The sequence below is a fragment of the Crassostrea angulata genome, chromosome 7 (assembly GCF_025612915.1).
Source record: "Crassostrea angulata isolate pt1a10 chromosome 7, ASM2561291v2, whole genome shotgun sequence".
NCBI lineage: Eukaryota > Metazoa > Mollusca > Bivalvia > Ostreida > Ostreidae > Magallana > Magallana angulata.
The window spans coordinates 53,398,958-53,414,684 of NC_069117.1; the positions used below are offsets into that span (position 1 = coordinate 53,398,958).

General features: G+C 31.7%; 1 protein-coding gene and 1 long non-coding RNA gene across 4 annotated transcripts in view; one reads left to right on the forward strand and one right to left on the reverse strand.

The window, feature by feature from the left end:
* The window catches only part of LOC128157209 (uncharacterized), a 10,511-nt gene extending 2,700 nt beyond the window's left edge, over window positions 1–7,811 (reverse strand). Inside the window, exons 1-3 of one of the 2 annotated variants that reach the window (XR_008239803.1) lie at window positions 7,366–7,811; window positions 2,653–2,713; window positions 1,602–1,675 (exon numbers count right to left, since the gene is read on the reverse strand). This is a non-coding gene — a long non-coding RNA (uncharacterized LOC128157209). Of the gene's footprint in view, window positions 1–1,601; window positions 1,676–2,652; window positions 2,714–6,535; window positions 7,121–7,365 lie in introns of those variants that run through there. The other variant, XR_008239802.1, reaches the window with a different exon arrangement.
* The window catches only part of LOC128157206 (dnaJ homolog subfamily C member 7-like), a 20,265-nt gene continuing 10,006 nt past the window's right edge, over window positions 5,469–15,727 (forward strand). The window contains exons 1-2 of one of the 2 annotated variants that reach the window (XM_052819653.1): window positions 5,469–5,686; window positions 13,936–14,036. In XM_052819653.1, coding sequence (XP_052675613.1) covers window positions 5,643–5,686; window positions 13,936–14,036 — 145 coding nt within the window. In that variant the 5' untranslated portion in view covers window positions 5,469–5,642. Of the gene's footprint in view, window positions 5,687–11,327; window positions 11,485–13,935; window positions 14,037–15,727 lie in introns of those variants that run through there. The other variant, XM_052819652.1, reaches the window with a different exon arrangement.

A 15,727-nucleotide genomic window follows, 5' to 3' on the forward strand; every position in this document is an offset into this window, starting at 1 on the left:
TCTTTTTAAAATTTAGTCAAAGCATTCATAAAAAAGTGAATTCTCCATAATCATTTTAATTACAAACGTTATCTTGAAGCGTGTTTTGCTTTAAAAAAATAAAATGCTAATCAACGAAATAAAAAATGCTGATTTTCGTGATGAAAAAGCGATATTTTAATTTTTTTATAAAAAGGAAAAAAGAAAGAATGAACAAAGAAATGTTGATAACACAGGTCAAATTATACATAAATTTTCCATTTTAATACAAAGGAATTGTATAGTTTTTGTCAAATAATTGATAGATACGAAGAATTTTAGTGAGGTTTTATCTATGTTGAGACATACAAAAATACAAAGAATAGTTTTTTTTTATTTCCTCAATTTAGATTTTAAAAAACAAGTTCCCAAGCATATATTAATTGATGTATACATGTATATTTGCAAATTGATACGATTTCATTAAAATGTCACAATGATAGTAAAACTTTAAAAACTTATTGACATCACATGATTGTATATGTAATTAAAATCCAAATACAATAACATAACTCATTTGGATTAAAGGGGCATGGTCACGATTTTACTTAAATTCTATTTTTCTGGTTTTATTACTTACAATGCTTTAGGAATGCATTTCTAATGATCAATGAAATTTGAGAGTCAGTTTCAGAGTTATAAGCAAGATACAGGGGCACATAATTCTTTCTCATGTAAACAAGGATCGTGTCCTGTTGTTGTTATCATAGTTTCAATATACCAGTAGTAAAAATCTTGTTCAAGCTGATTTGTCATTTTCTTATTTTAAGCATAAATAAACAATACTTAACGTTTAAACATTCATTTGAGGTTAAACTGGAATTGAACATTCAAAATGTAAACAAAATCATTGTTTACATAGCAAAGAATTGTAAGCCCTGTAACTCGCTTATAACTCAACAAATGACACTAAAATCTTGATTGCCTATTAAAAATGCCTTACTGAAGCAATGTGAACATTAAAATCGGGAAATTTTTTTTTACCAAAATCGTGATCATGCCTTTTTAAAAATAGATTAACAAAATTCTTTGTAGAAACATGAAGCGGTATTCAAGGTCTTTCTGTTTAAAACAAAGTAAAAATCATAGCAATATTTATGTAGTTATTAGTATTAAACAGTATTATTATTATCATTAGAATTTATAAATTGCACAAATTTATAAATAAAATGTTATCAATGGCGCTGAAACAGTAAGGTATGATTTGTTGAAAGTTTTAAAAATACTAATTCTGGTAGGTATTACTGTATATTAAATATATAATTGATTATTCGGGCTATCTAAAATAAATCTCTATTTGTCTTTACAAAGACTGAAGATTGTTTTCACTTAACCACACTTTACTCTGCAGATACCATTTTATTATTTTGCAAAACTTTCCACATCTCTTTTCTTATCTTATAACATAACAAGGTTTAATGTTCGTCTGTTGTCAACATTTAAGATGCAGATCGGTTGAGATTTATAAAAGATGAACTTTCATTGATTTTAAAAACAATATTAACATTAAACGTATGAAATACATAAAATATACAAATTCATTATTTTATCAATGTGATATTTATAATATTTTGATGACATACCTCATGATATTTTGCAATACCATTACTTTGCACAATGTTCTTCCTGTGTGTCTTTACACTCTGAATCAAAGATACTGCAAAGGATAGGAGAGCGTCATATTTAAGAAAAAAAAAACCATGAATATTTACCTTGATATTGGCTTAATAATTATGCAACAATTTTTTGGGGAAAAACACTTTAAAAAGGTTGGAGAAAAAAATATCTTCATTTATGTTAAGAACATCAGAAGAAAAAGAATCCTTATCATTGTTTTTAAATGCAATGCAACTTTTTGTTTATGTTTATGTATTTATCTTATATATAAAACAATTCAGCTAAAGAAAATAATTTTATTAGAAGACAATAATCTTAAAAACAATTATTAAAAGCACAGTCTCAAATCGCTATTGCAAATTTACACGTGCAAGAAGGATTTGGTTTTTGCTAGTTGTAGGAAAAGTCTTTTGTGTCTCCCTAAGATATTTTGTATAAATACATGTATACATTAGGACTTTATTCACTACCGATGCTTAACGGAGCTTTCAAATTGAGGAGACAATTTCAATTGCCCAATCCTCCAGCTGATTTCAATACCAAAGACATAGAGGCTGTCATCTTTGATTCAATCCAAAGAAACATTCTAGTGATTAGGAATTTCCTTTTTTTTTTGGCAGCTCACCTTAGTTGAACGGTCAAGTGAGCTTCTCTGATTACTTTCTGTCCGTAGTCCGTTTGTTAGTTTTATACTACGTAGGTTATCACAACTTCTGGTTCAAAATCATACTCTTCAAAGAAGAGATGATTAGGGGGGAAAAGTGTGACTGTGTTTAAAACGTCCATAAAAGGAACAGAACGAAAAAAATATTTTAATGATGAAAATGAAGAAACTAGCTATTTACAAGATCTCAAAACTTAACTCTCATTATTACAAATAGTTATGGGGGTTGGGTTGAAGTGGGGATGAAGGTCAGCATTTGCCTCATGGTCCCTTTTTTTGTGTACACTGCTTATTGAGGTGTTTTTAAAGCTCTGTTAAAATTTGAACTTTAGTTGTCTACATGCAGTACTCACATATTTTAGATCTGTATAGGTCTTGTGCCAAGTTTCTGTTTGCAAACATTGGTATTATATACTGAAAAAAAAGGTTTATATAAAGTAGAGTTTCATCTTGTATGTACTGATAATATATTGCTCATAACATGCACGTATGGTATATACAAAGTGATATGTCCTTCACACTAAATTAAACATTTCAAAGCCTAACAACTCATTTTAGATATATGTGAAATAAATGTACCTATATATTGGTGAACTCATCCTTATAATTCATAGTTTCATACTGTATACAAGGCTACAAAATTATAACCCCTTTTCGTCTCAAATTAAGGAAGTTTGCACCTGAAATACTAGTAATGTCAATCATCCAAAAACCATTTGGATATAAAGATGGGGACTCAAAATGTTTATTTATTTTATTTGTGACCATGTCACATGCCATGTTTTGGAAAATAATATGGGGTCCAAAACAGAAATGATAATTTTCCTGAAATTTTTGCTAAAAGTTGGCATGGAAATTGATTATTTAAAAATCAAACAAATATTTTAAGTTTTAACTACTAGTATTACTGAATTATGATTTTAATACAGTATGAAGTAAAACACATGTAATGACTTTAAAAGTAATATCTAAGTCAAAGCTTAAAAAATGACAGTACATAATTAACACAACAACAGACATTAAGATTGTTGCAAAATTTTAGAGTAATCAAATTATAATTCAAATAAGAAAAACATACGTTTAATGTTTCATGTAAAAGTAAAAAAAAGTAGGGGTCACATATCAAATATTTGATATATAGCATGAAATAAGCTAATTTTAGGTCAAAATTGGAGTTATTTTTTTATTAATTTCTCTGAAATATAAGTTAAATATAAGCTAAAATATATTGATAGAAATATCAAAATATTGTTTAAATATGTCTTTCAGAATATAATGAATATATCGTAATACAAAAACTATCTAGCAGTTTGGTCTGCGATGAACATTATGAAGCTTAAGTTACAGTACTCCAAAACTGTTCATTTTCTTCTTGAAAACCTTCCGCCACAAAATGTAGTTCCTTATTAAACTCTGTAAAAATTTATTTTTTTAAAACAATTTATTCATTAAAGTCTATTTGGCATTGTAAAATATAAATATACTACTAGAATTGATATGTGGTGCAAAATTTCAGACAAGAGGTGACCCAAAGTGGCTACCTAAACCTGAGGAGCGAACCTCTTAAAGGGATAGATTAAGCAATGTGCTGTATCCCATTTGTGTCCATAGTGATTATAGACATCGTGATGCAATGTCATTATTGTTAAAAAAAACTCTTTTTCTACATTCATTTTGGCTTTTTTCTGATAAAAAAGATGGTAAGCAATTATAGTTTATTTTGCTATTGATATGTATTATTGATGACACAATAATTAGAGGGGGAAGAAGGTGCATAAAAATAACGTTTATGATTGGCTGAAAAAAAAAATAACCTATGAAAAAAAAATAGATAGGTTTAAACCAGTTTAATGCCTAGTGTGCACTGAAATTGTTTTTCAGTAACATATCAATGACATGATCGGTTGTTTGGGTTAACTAGAAATAAATATTCCTTTTTAGTAAAGATACCCTGACAATTATTTCATATTCACTTAATTTTACTTTCCATTTGCATGGACAAGTTTAACCATATTTCAAATTCTCTTAATCCTCACACACAATTACATTTATGTTTCATTACACTAAGCAAACTTTGTTGTTTTTTAAGCAATTAATTCTAGGATTTTGGGGTAAAACGTTCACATATTTAAAAAAAAAACAACCGTTTAAACAGGATTGCAAAAGCAAACCCCGATAACAATATACAACAACTCTATTATCATTTTAGTTATATCTTCCAGTCCACCAAATATGAAATGAAATGTGATGATAACGAACAGTTTTTAGCCGTTCAGAATCAAAAGTCTCAAGGAAAAATACAAAACAAGAGTGGAGCAAACATGGACCCTACTAAAATTAGAGGTAGGATCAGGTGCCATGGAGGAGTGATCACTGCAATTCTTTAACTTTAAAAGTCAGCTGATTGCCATGGTCAATTGATTACTGTTTGCATCTGGTCAGTTTCCTAGAGTTACATTAAGTGCATACAAGAAGACAATTTTAGATCGTAGAATTTGTGAATTCAAAACAGGATATTTATCCGTAAATGCTAGGTTAATTGTTCAGTGAAGAACAATCCTTTCAAATATTGGACTTTGTTTTCGTCATAACAAATCATATTACTAAATTAACATGTTCCACTAGACTTCTCTTAATTTTGCTGGTAAATAACAATTGACATTTAGTAAATTATCATCTATTTTCAAGAAAAATAAACATAATTTCGTTCAGAAAAATAAAACATTTTTGAAAGCATTTACTTCGTTTCTACCGGAAGTCCTTGTCACACAGAAGGAGAGAGCTACGCCATATTTGCTGGCAAAGAAGCATCGATTACAGCCTGGTTTTGTTGATGTTTCTCACACTGAGACAAGAAAATACAAACAGAAGTCATCATATCAGGTGTTTTTGGTTAAATCTGGTATTATTAGCTTATATAGATATATAGTTATTGACATATTTCAATGCTGACCTTGTTGTTGTCATTGATGATGCTTGCAAACGTCTTTTATAATTGTCTCTTTGTACATGTACTCTATAATTAAATGAAAATGCACAGCATTCATTCACTTTGTAAGATTAATATGTCTTAATTGTGAAGACATCCTGCAGTTGCAGAAACAATAAACTTTTTGTTACTTTATGTCATATTGTTATTTTTTTTTAAAATCTGGGTGGATGTAAATATACAAAACATACTATAACATATGGCAGTATAAGTATATCCAACCACCCAAAAAATTAAAAAAAAAAATACAATATCACATAGAACACTGTTTTGTGATAAAGTAAATGCCTTCCTGTTGAGTTTTGCATAGATTGTGAAAGCACCAGTGGGTTCCTGTGAAGATTCCATGTAGAAATGGTACGCCTACAGCCAGAAGAAGCGAAAGATGAGAAAACTGCGTATGTATGAACTCTTATAACTTTAATGCACTAACTATAAAACAACAACGCACTTTCCATTTATGGAGACGTAGAAATGTTGTCAATGTCGTAATCGATACCGTGGTAAACTCACTGCCATGTCACCTCTTCATCTCAACATATTAACTTAATGTCATCAAACACAAATGGTTTGATATGAAGAATTACTTCAACGTTAAAAATTTCTCAATCACTTATGTGATATTGGGTATTGGTGTGTAAACTGGATAAATTATAAGCAAAGATTGATCAATTTATTTGAAAACTGCACCAATAATGAAGTTTTCAAATAATAAAGATATGTTTACAAAGTGAACGGTTTGCCTAAGAAAGTGTTTAGTAATATACTTATAATCTAACTATAAATGTTTATTCATTTAACAATACGGGGAGGGGGTGGGGGTTTGCGTTTGTGCACTGCCCTTCCACAAAAATTTATGCTTTAAATAGTTTTTTATCTCTAGCTTAAATCCTTATTGTTGTGTGTAACCTATTGCTTTGTTTGGTGGGTTTCCGTTCCCCTCGATTGTCAAATTAATGCGTATATTCCGTATCAGCGGTCAAGTAAATTAAACGGTATAAACAACGCAGTCATGCATATCAATTTGAAAAAACAAAACAAAACAAAGCCCAAAATTAAATAAGCCCCCCCCCCCCAAAAAAAAAAAACCCCAAAAAAACAACAAAAACAAAACAAAAAACAAAATCAACCCCTTGTTTAATATTTTAGAGCATTAATTTTATAAAATAATGAGCCCATTTTTAACTACTACTGAAGGATACACTCATTAAAATCTTTTTAAAAGGACCTTTATTCTGTAATCTTACCTATAGATCTAGAAATAATATTCCTGTTTTCCGAAAAAAAAAGTTATGTCTGTATCAGAACTAGCATATAGTTTACACGATTGAACCAGCTAGTGCAGCTCCACGTTTTTGAACATTATAAACTACTCTCATTAAATGAGACTGATTTTGTACTACGACTTGTGACATTACTACGCATCGAGAAAAATTGTATTGTTCCTTAACAATTTTTTTCATCGCATCAATTTTTTGTTCTGCGTCTTTACTCTTATTTCGATTCGCAGAAGTGGTCATGGAAAGAGCTAGAAAGTACATGAACAATCGTTAAAAGTTCTATAAAAATTTAGAAAAATCACGGTCCTCAATGAATCTATAAATGTATTTTATCTGAACATTCTGATTGACAGTTCATTGACTGACTTATATTTCACTGAGTGAAATTGAAACATCGCATCACTTATTTATAACCGACCTCGGCATAATAGATTGTGTAAATTTCTTTACTACTGTACATATATTTTACGACTATTGAGTTTAAAAGTGTTGAACATCGTCAAAAACTCCCTATATCAGATTGATGTTAAGTGATCAACTTGTGACAGAATATTTTATTTTGCGTCACATTATAATTGTCTGAATTGTCAATCTGATTAAAATCAGATCCTTTGATCCGCTCCCGAAGATCGCTACATTACTAATATAGCGATCTTCGGGAGCGGATCAAAGAATCTGATTTTAATCAGATTGTCTGAATACTAAAGGGGTGAGGTTACACAAAGCAAGAACATAAAAAAAAAACCCAAAATAGATATTCCTAACTATTGAATAATTAAGATAACAGATATTCTTACCTATTGAAATGCAACTCTATTTTCCGATAACACTAATTTTATCCACATTATGAATAACATGGATTTTTCACGACTGCATCACCTCTACTGTATATACCGAGACTAAAATTCGAAGTCCATGGTAGAATTTTTTAAACTACTGCTTAAATATAAAATACGTTGTTTTGTTGTTATTTTTATTTATTTATCTTTTTTTTATTTTCTACTCTTTTTAGCAACTTGTGATATTGCTACGCATCTAGGAAATAGTATTGTTCCTTATATATTTTATCCTATCGCATCACGTTATAATTCGCATATGATTGAAAGAACGTAGAAAAACTAAAAAGATTATGATCCGATTTGTAATAGTCGGTTCTAGAAAGTTCTGGAAATTTCGCGAATTTCAATTACACTGAAAAATTACGTAGCTGATTAAAAACAAAGTTACAAACCATGCGTCACTTATTCATACCCGTCCTTGTTATTTTAATTACCAGTTATTGCAAATTAATATAACTTAACCATTGTTAACCATGATATTGACAAAAATGTTCAGTATATGTAATGTGTAATTTTTGATGATTACGAGGTTATCTATCTTTGACTATCTAAAAATATATATTGTGTTACTTACAAAAAAAATTGTTGAATTCACTCATAAAGGAACAATTGAAAAAAGAATCTCGGTTTATAGTTACTTTTATTAAAGTACAACGTATTCAGCTCACAAAAAAATGAAATTAAAAAAAATAGAAAAAAATAAAAATAGGATAGGATAGGAATAAGATGAGTTTCGTGTGGTATCGGTTTAAAAAGAAATCGTGCGTCGACCAATTCATGTAATACATGTATATTAAGCGATAATTTAGAAGAAAAAAACAGTGAGTCAGAGTGACAGCTAGGTTCTAATTTTTTGCAAACCAGGTTCGCAAAGAAGTACTGATTGGCAAAAGGGTTATCTTTTCATCCTTGTATATTATGGAGGGTAATCGTGTTCAAAAATCCAGACATGTAAACTTGTAAATCCGAATATGCAATCGTGTTGATGTGTGAGCCTGAGCATGAATATGTGTAATTCTGATCGTGTAACCTATAAAACTCGGGCATAAACACGTGTAAGATTTGACTCAGTTCCGAAGTTCCTTCGCATGATGCACATTTTGCAACTTTATTGTTTACATTATAGTTAATTAAACCTTCAACTTTGCACACTTTCAATCCGTAGTTTCTGCGTTTGTAACTTCAGGCTCGGCAATAGCACATCTGACATGATACAAATTGTCAAATGTAAAGTCTACAAGTTTGTCGAATTTTGACATGACCTTATATGGCAACTGCTTTGCTGCGGGAAAAGGCATGCCGTAACCGCCGGACCGGAATGAACGAAAAATAAACATAATATTCAGCTAAACTGTTGCAATAAGCTTTTAATGAACGACACCTTTTCTATCGGAAACACCAGTATTATTTTTAGAAAAAAAATTGAGGTATGATTGAAACTGGACCAAACAGGAAGAGGTTCATGTAGAAAAAAAAATCGTTGCCGATGTGACGAATGCGCTAATTTCCGTAATATAATTCTCATGGTATTATAAAAGGAAATGCTTAATATCTTATATCTCTAAAAATAATTTGACATGTAATTTAAACTGGAATATAAGTAAATGCGTACTCTTTTCTAGAAATGAGACGGATCAAGAAGGTAAATATATTTTGAGCGGCATGGGGTTCGAAGACCGCCGTGAGGTCCCATGTAACTCCATTGCTTCTGAATTCTAAGAATTTTGAAAGTGAATTTTTAACCGGGTTTCCGATTATTGAAATAGTAAAAATTGCAGACGGGCGGGTGGCTGTCAAAAAGGTACCCTTATTGTACCGATAACTCCTCGAACAGTTTTCAAGATAGGAAGTTGTTCTTTTGCAGATCATTTATACATATATATCAGAAGTATGCAAATTGCTAGGATTTTGATTTATAAAAATATCAGCTGTTGAACTTAGTCATTTTTGGGCAAAAACATTGCATATAGAGTACCCCATTTTTACTCTTGTTATTTTTCTGAATTGGTTAGAATAAACGACCTGCAAGGATTTGGTAATTTTTCGCGGAAATATTATGTTACTTCACATGTATTTATACTTTTTGTTGTTGTGTAAGTGAAAGATAAATAATAACACAATCTTCAATAATAATTAAAAAAAAACTAGCGCATATTTTTTGTGCGCCGTAAATTGAAGTTTTACTATGAGAGGCACTGTAGTTTTTAGACAGGGAGCTACAGACCTGCAGCTTGTTCACAAGTGGCTGTAAAGCTGTATTATTTTAGCTCTCCAGAAAATTTTTATCAGCCAACTACACAAAGTGAGTCTGTATTGAACCGACATTCAGGACGTCATACTCAATCCCGTAATAATTGCTTAAAATAATTTTTAAAAAATGTCAATTTTTATCTGCATGATAGGCTTTTTTCCCTATATATTGCCGACAATGCAAAGAAACATTTCTTAAAATAATTTATACACATTTTAATTTTACGACAGTTAACCTTATCTTTGGAATTTTTATTCATTTGTTTTAAAGAGGGTGTCGCTTCTTATGTCTCAAACTATCGGGTAATCACAATCTCAAAACCAATGTCTTTAAATAGTTTGTTTTTCTTATCGATAACTTTGCAACTCAGCTGACGGACCCCGTGTAATTTTTCGCGTGGGGGGGGGGGGGGGGGGGATCTTGTCACAACTATGTGGTAGCGATAAGGATGCATTTGGAGATATTTTCTTAATTCAGCCGAGGCCTATACTTTAACAATTTGTTGCATGTACTCTAATAACAGTGGCGTCGGAAGCAAATTGAAAGAGGGGGCTAAACTAATCATGAAAAATATTGACAAGAATTCCCATAATCATGAAAATTCTAATCCGTGGGGAGGGTATACCAATAATTCCAAACCTGCCCAATTTGTCCCCCCAAATCATGAAATTCCTAATCCGTGGTGGTGGGGGGGGGGGTGCTAGTTCATTCTCTTTAAGGTCTTTTAAGGAACAATTTTGTTTGTTGCGAGGAAAAAGTAAGGGGGTGGGGGTTGAATCCTCCCTGTTGCTATGTTCCTAATGGTTAGGTCTAACTTAGCAAAAAAGTGGGGGGGGGGGGGGCTAAGTCCCCCCCCAGCCCCCCTCCCGGTTCAGACGCCTATGAATAAAAATGCGTATATATCTTTATACATGTGTATTCAAACAAAGTCATTAAATGCAATTTTTTTCAGTTCTAAGAGGATATCTGAAGCCGATCGAATTCTTTACTCGCATCTTTTATACATTCTCTTGATAAAATGTACACCAATCTCATAATTTAATATTCCGAAAAATAATACTCTATGAAATGTTGTTATCCAGAGATAATATGATTATAGGCTTACCTAATTTTTTTTTTATTTATTCCGTCCCTATTCCGGCGATTACGGCATGCCTTTACCTGCAGCTAGCCTTTTTCTATCAGTGACGTCAATGTTTCCATATAAGGTCATGTCAAAATTCGACAAACTTGTAGACTTTACATTTGTCAATTTGTATCATGTCAGATGTGCTATTGCCGTGCCTGAAGTTACAAACGCAGAAACTACGGATTGAAAGTGTGCAAAGTTGAAGGTTTAATTAACTAATGTAAGCAATAAAGTTGCAAAATGTACATCATGTGAAGGAACTGAGTCAAATCTTACACGTGTTTATGCCCGAGTTTTATAGGTTACACGTATTCATGCTCAGGCTCACACATCAACACGATTGCATATTCGTATTTACAAGTTTACATGTCTGGATTTTTGAACACGATTACCCTCCATAGTATATATAATATATGACATCATTTGTTGTCAGCCTTTGTCAAAGCGTCCTTATCAAATGGCGTGTATGGGTTGGGGGCTCTTACTCAATCGCTTTCCTTCAGCGCGAACCTTCACGCCGCTTTTCCGCCTTTTTCAAATATGCGGCTTCGCGCAGTTTTAGTAATAAGCTAGTGCCCAAGTTCTCGCAACCAGTCCATTCTCGCGAGACTGTTAATGTTGGTTTCGTAAAAATGTCTTCAGAAACTCCTATGGACGTTGAAAGTCCACATGTTGAGAATACACACACAGAATTGTTGTAAGTAATAAGGCTACCATGCGACCGACTTTAATTTTTTGGGTGGATTTTCATTGAACTTAAGGTGACTGCATGGCGTTTAAAGTTACATGATATTTTCTGAGCTAGATTTAACTCTGGGATTTCCCTTTCACATGCGTTCTAATCGTCGCTTATTATAATCACAATTTCTCGGGAAAACTGGAGTTTTCATGATTAGATCGATAGTCAAAATTAGCGATATGTATGTGTGATGATGAAAATTATTATTCATACGCATTAAAAAATTCTATTTGGAAAACAGGATGTCCATGGATTCCATGGAAACTTCTGGAATATGACAGATTCATTTTTACGCCCCTAGAAATTGACAATATGTAACATCAAAACTTTTTCTGTTTATATGTAGTGACCTTAAGAATTTATTTTAATCAGTATTTTAAGCAGTACTGTATCATTCATTGACATGAAAACAAGGTTTTTCCACTGGCCACCCCCCTTTTATACACAATTTTAGTCAAGATAAATGTATTTTTATATAGAATAAGTAAATCAAAATTGAAAATTATAGAGAATCATCACTAATTTTTTTTTATCAATTTAAACATACTTCAATTTTATACAGTGGAATGAGTATGGATCATCTGACATTATGAATGTCAAAGAGAAACTTACAGTAAGGTTATCTGCCCTTGATATGAATTAGCTACACTTTCTTGAATATTCTGCCTGATTCTGGCAGAGATTGATATCATATACTATTGTTGTATATGGTGAAATGGAACAAAGATAATTTTATCAGAGTATATACTGTGTTGTAGATTTTAGTATTTATAATAATAAATAATATTAATCATTGTAGAACCTAAAATGCTTACAAAACCTATCTAGATGAATGAGTGCATTGTTTTATTTCAATTTTGAAATGAACTTTCTTGCCTAAAATTCTGCATTCAGTTTTGCATAAGACATGGTGGTATTGTATAATGATTTTTAAATAAATGGGATTCTTAACAAATCATCTTCGCTAGCCAAGGGTTTTCAGTCCACTTTGCTCCCCATAAACCCTTGGCGGATTTCATTACGAAAACTCGGTGACAAGCTCCGTTTTATGATTGGCTGCAGCTGCGAGTACCTGGTCCAATCGCAGTGCTAGTAAATATAAACATTAAAAGAAATCACATGTGTGATCTTTGGTAAAACATTCGGTGCTTTTAACAAGTTGAGACACAAGTTCTCGAGTACAGTGCCTCCCCAACGATAGTTCTACAAACTTGTCAAGGCTTGCGTGATAGCATGGGAAGTAAAACATGGCGAATGTAGAAGTTGCCTATCCCGTTAGTATATACGTTCCTGCTTATGGTTATTGCTTTTAAAGGTTCAGTGAGCTCTGTTTTATTTAATTTCTTTGGTCCGCAATATTCACAAAAACGATACCTGATTTCATGGCTTGAAAGCTTTCATATAAATCGGAGACTTTTTCACTCCCGGTACAGGTCCTTACAAAACACTATGAATAAAACATTCCGTGCTTTCCCTAGGTTATAACTTAATTCGTATTTAATAGCATCGTTAATTATGTTCCGATATTCGGTAGTCAACATGTTTTCAAGTTGTATTAATGCCGTAGTGTGTATATAACCTGTTGTTTAATTCAATTAAAATGTAAATATGCAAGGGGCACAACTCAGGTTGCTCGCTAGATAGAGCCACCACCTTACCGAGTTTTCGTGATGGTTTATGGGGAGCAAAGTGGACCGAAAACCCTTGGCTAGCGAAGATGTAACAAATTTAAAACTTGATATTAAAAACCATGCTTACGTGTAAATGCTGAATGAATTTAATACAAGTTATTTTATTATGAAGGGTTATAAAGATGCAAGCTTAAGCAACTTATTAAAAAGCACCTATTTGTGCTTAGGACAAAATTTTACCATTTAATGGGCATTAAATTTTTTTGTATGCAGCTTGAAATTGGGTTATGAAACATATAGGTTAACAAGCTTAGTCTAAAGTTCCGTATACTCTGTTAAAACTAGGGGTTGAAGGATAAACATGAGGTCACAATGTGTATAGATGTCACTCAAAGAAAATCATTGTCACAATTTGATATATATATAGATCAAATAGCAAAAAAGAGTGTTTATGAACAAAGTAAAATTAATGTTTGAAAAAAAGGTTCCTTAGGATAAATATTACTTACCCAGGTTAAATCAAGGGCGTAAATGGACCTGGATACCTAATATATCATCAATTAATTGTGTACATAGATATTTTGATTTCTTTTGAATCTGATTAGGAATTTATTTAATCATGACATTGGGAAAAATCTGTTGTTGACATAAGGCATGTGTCTTCTTAGTTTCAAATTTTTGGTGAATGATGTCTTACATAATAAGGTTTGGATAAAAGGTAAAATAAGTTTAATTATATGAATATATTAAGTATTTATCTAAACATGAATATTTTAAGGAAAACTAACATTGATGCAGAGAAAAAGAAGGCAGAAGGGAATACATTCTACACGAATAAACAATACAAAGAGGCAATAGAATGTTACACAGAAGCTATTGGTAAGGATGAATTTTAAAAAAAACAAAACATTTATTTTATTTATGAAATGAATGATTTGTTGGTGCTTACACAATTCAAGATGGCTGCACAATGCACATTCAATTTGTTAAAATGTGGAAATGTTTACATTGAGGAAAGGGGTTAGAGGGAGTTAAGGTGGAAAGTACATCTGTTGATATTAAGTGGATTAAAGTACATTACAATAAGAATACTTTCACCAGTTTAGAATTTTCAAATTTTACATTATTTAACCAAAAAGTTACTTTTGAGAATATTTGGAGCGGTAAAAAATGTAAAAGCCCCAGCGGAATTCAAACTCATGACTTAAGATTCGTAGTAAACCCTCCAACCCACTGTGCTACGCTGTTAGGTGACAATATCGGGAAAGAAACCACTTGTATAATTACATTTCATTTTATTGTTCATTTCAATAAGCAATACGTCTTAACATGGAAGTGTCCCATACCACCTGAATAAGGCCTTCTATGAATTTGAAGTGAAGAGATGAATTCTTTATTTAAAGAGGCTTTTTTGAAAAGATTATATTGACATTGCAAAATTTGAAGCAGCCAATTCAAATCATCCAAATAGAAAGAATTTGTTTCCTGTTTTATCTTATTGAAATTCTGGGGTTAATTTTGTGGCTTTTATTATCATGCCAAAACATAAAGATTTGCCAAATTTATCACCTTGCCAACAGATTAGAAAAAAGATACTGTAAAACACTTTGTGAGTTCTCCTTTTTTCAAAAAATAACAACCTCCTTGTGAATGCTTAGTTACATGGAGACTGCAACATTTTATATTGTAAAAATTCAGGGTTCGACATTAACCTTAGTCCGTTAGTCACAGACTAATTGATTTTGAGTCGGACTAACAAAATTTCTGTCTAATCAGTCCGGTTGGACTAATAAAAAAACCTGCTTAAAAAAATGTGTAAATTATCGATGTTGCAAAGCCACGGCAATATTGTCGACAACTTCCTGGAAAACGCTGAGTTTATTTTTTACAGTAATTACAGTAAATTGATATATGATACATTTTGGTGATTATAGAGTTACCGAGTGAAAACAACAGAGGTATGCAGGATGTTATGGGTGATTTGATAATTTTTTTGCCCTAAGGGTAGGTAACGAGCACACATGTTCACAACAACCCTGGCTTCGATAGAGACGCTTAGGTGTTTAATATAGCATTGAATGATTTATTTTTGACGTCGTCGTGTCAATAACTGCCGTCAGGTGAGCAGACAAATTGAATAACGCGCGTTAGCGCGTTATGATAATTTGTCTACTCACCTGACGGCAGTTATTGACACGACGACGTCAAAAATAAATCATTTAATGCTTATATTTACATTCCCGTACTGAAGAAATCAATTGTTTACTTAAATAAATCGATATAAAGTGCAGATCACGGAGGGAGTGAATAAGTAACAGCAAGAACAGCTGTTTTGTAAAACCGGTTTAAACTGGTTTTCACATAGACTGTTGAGATGAGATCGACGAGCATGAAAATATAATCCATGATAAATAACTCTTGAAATGTTGCTTTTAACAATAAAGTCCACTTTTTGTTTAATAAATATAAAACATGGTGTTTTGACAACGTTCATGAAATACATTTTTTAACTGATAACATAGAAATCACGGTTTAAGAACTATTTATGTATATTACTCGTAAATTCATAC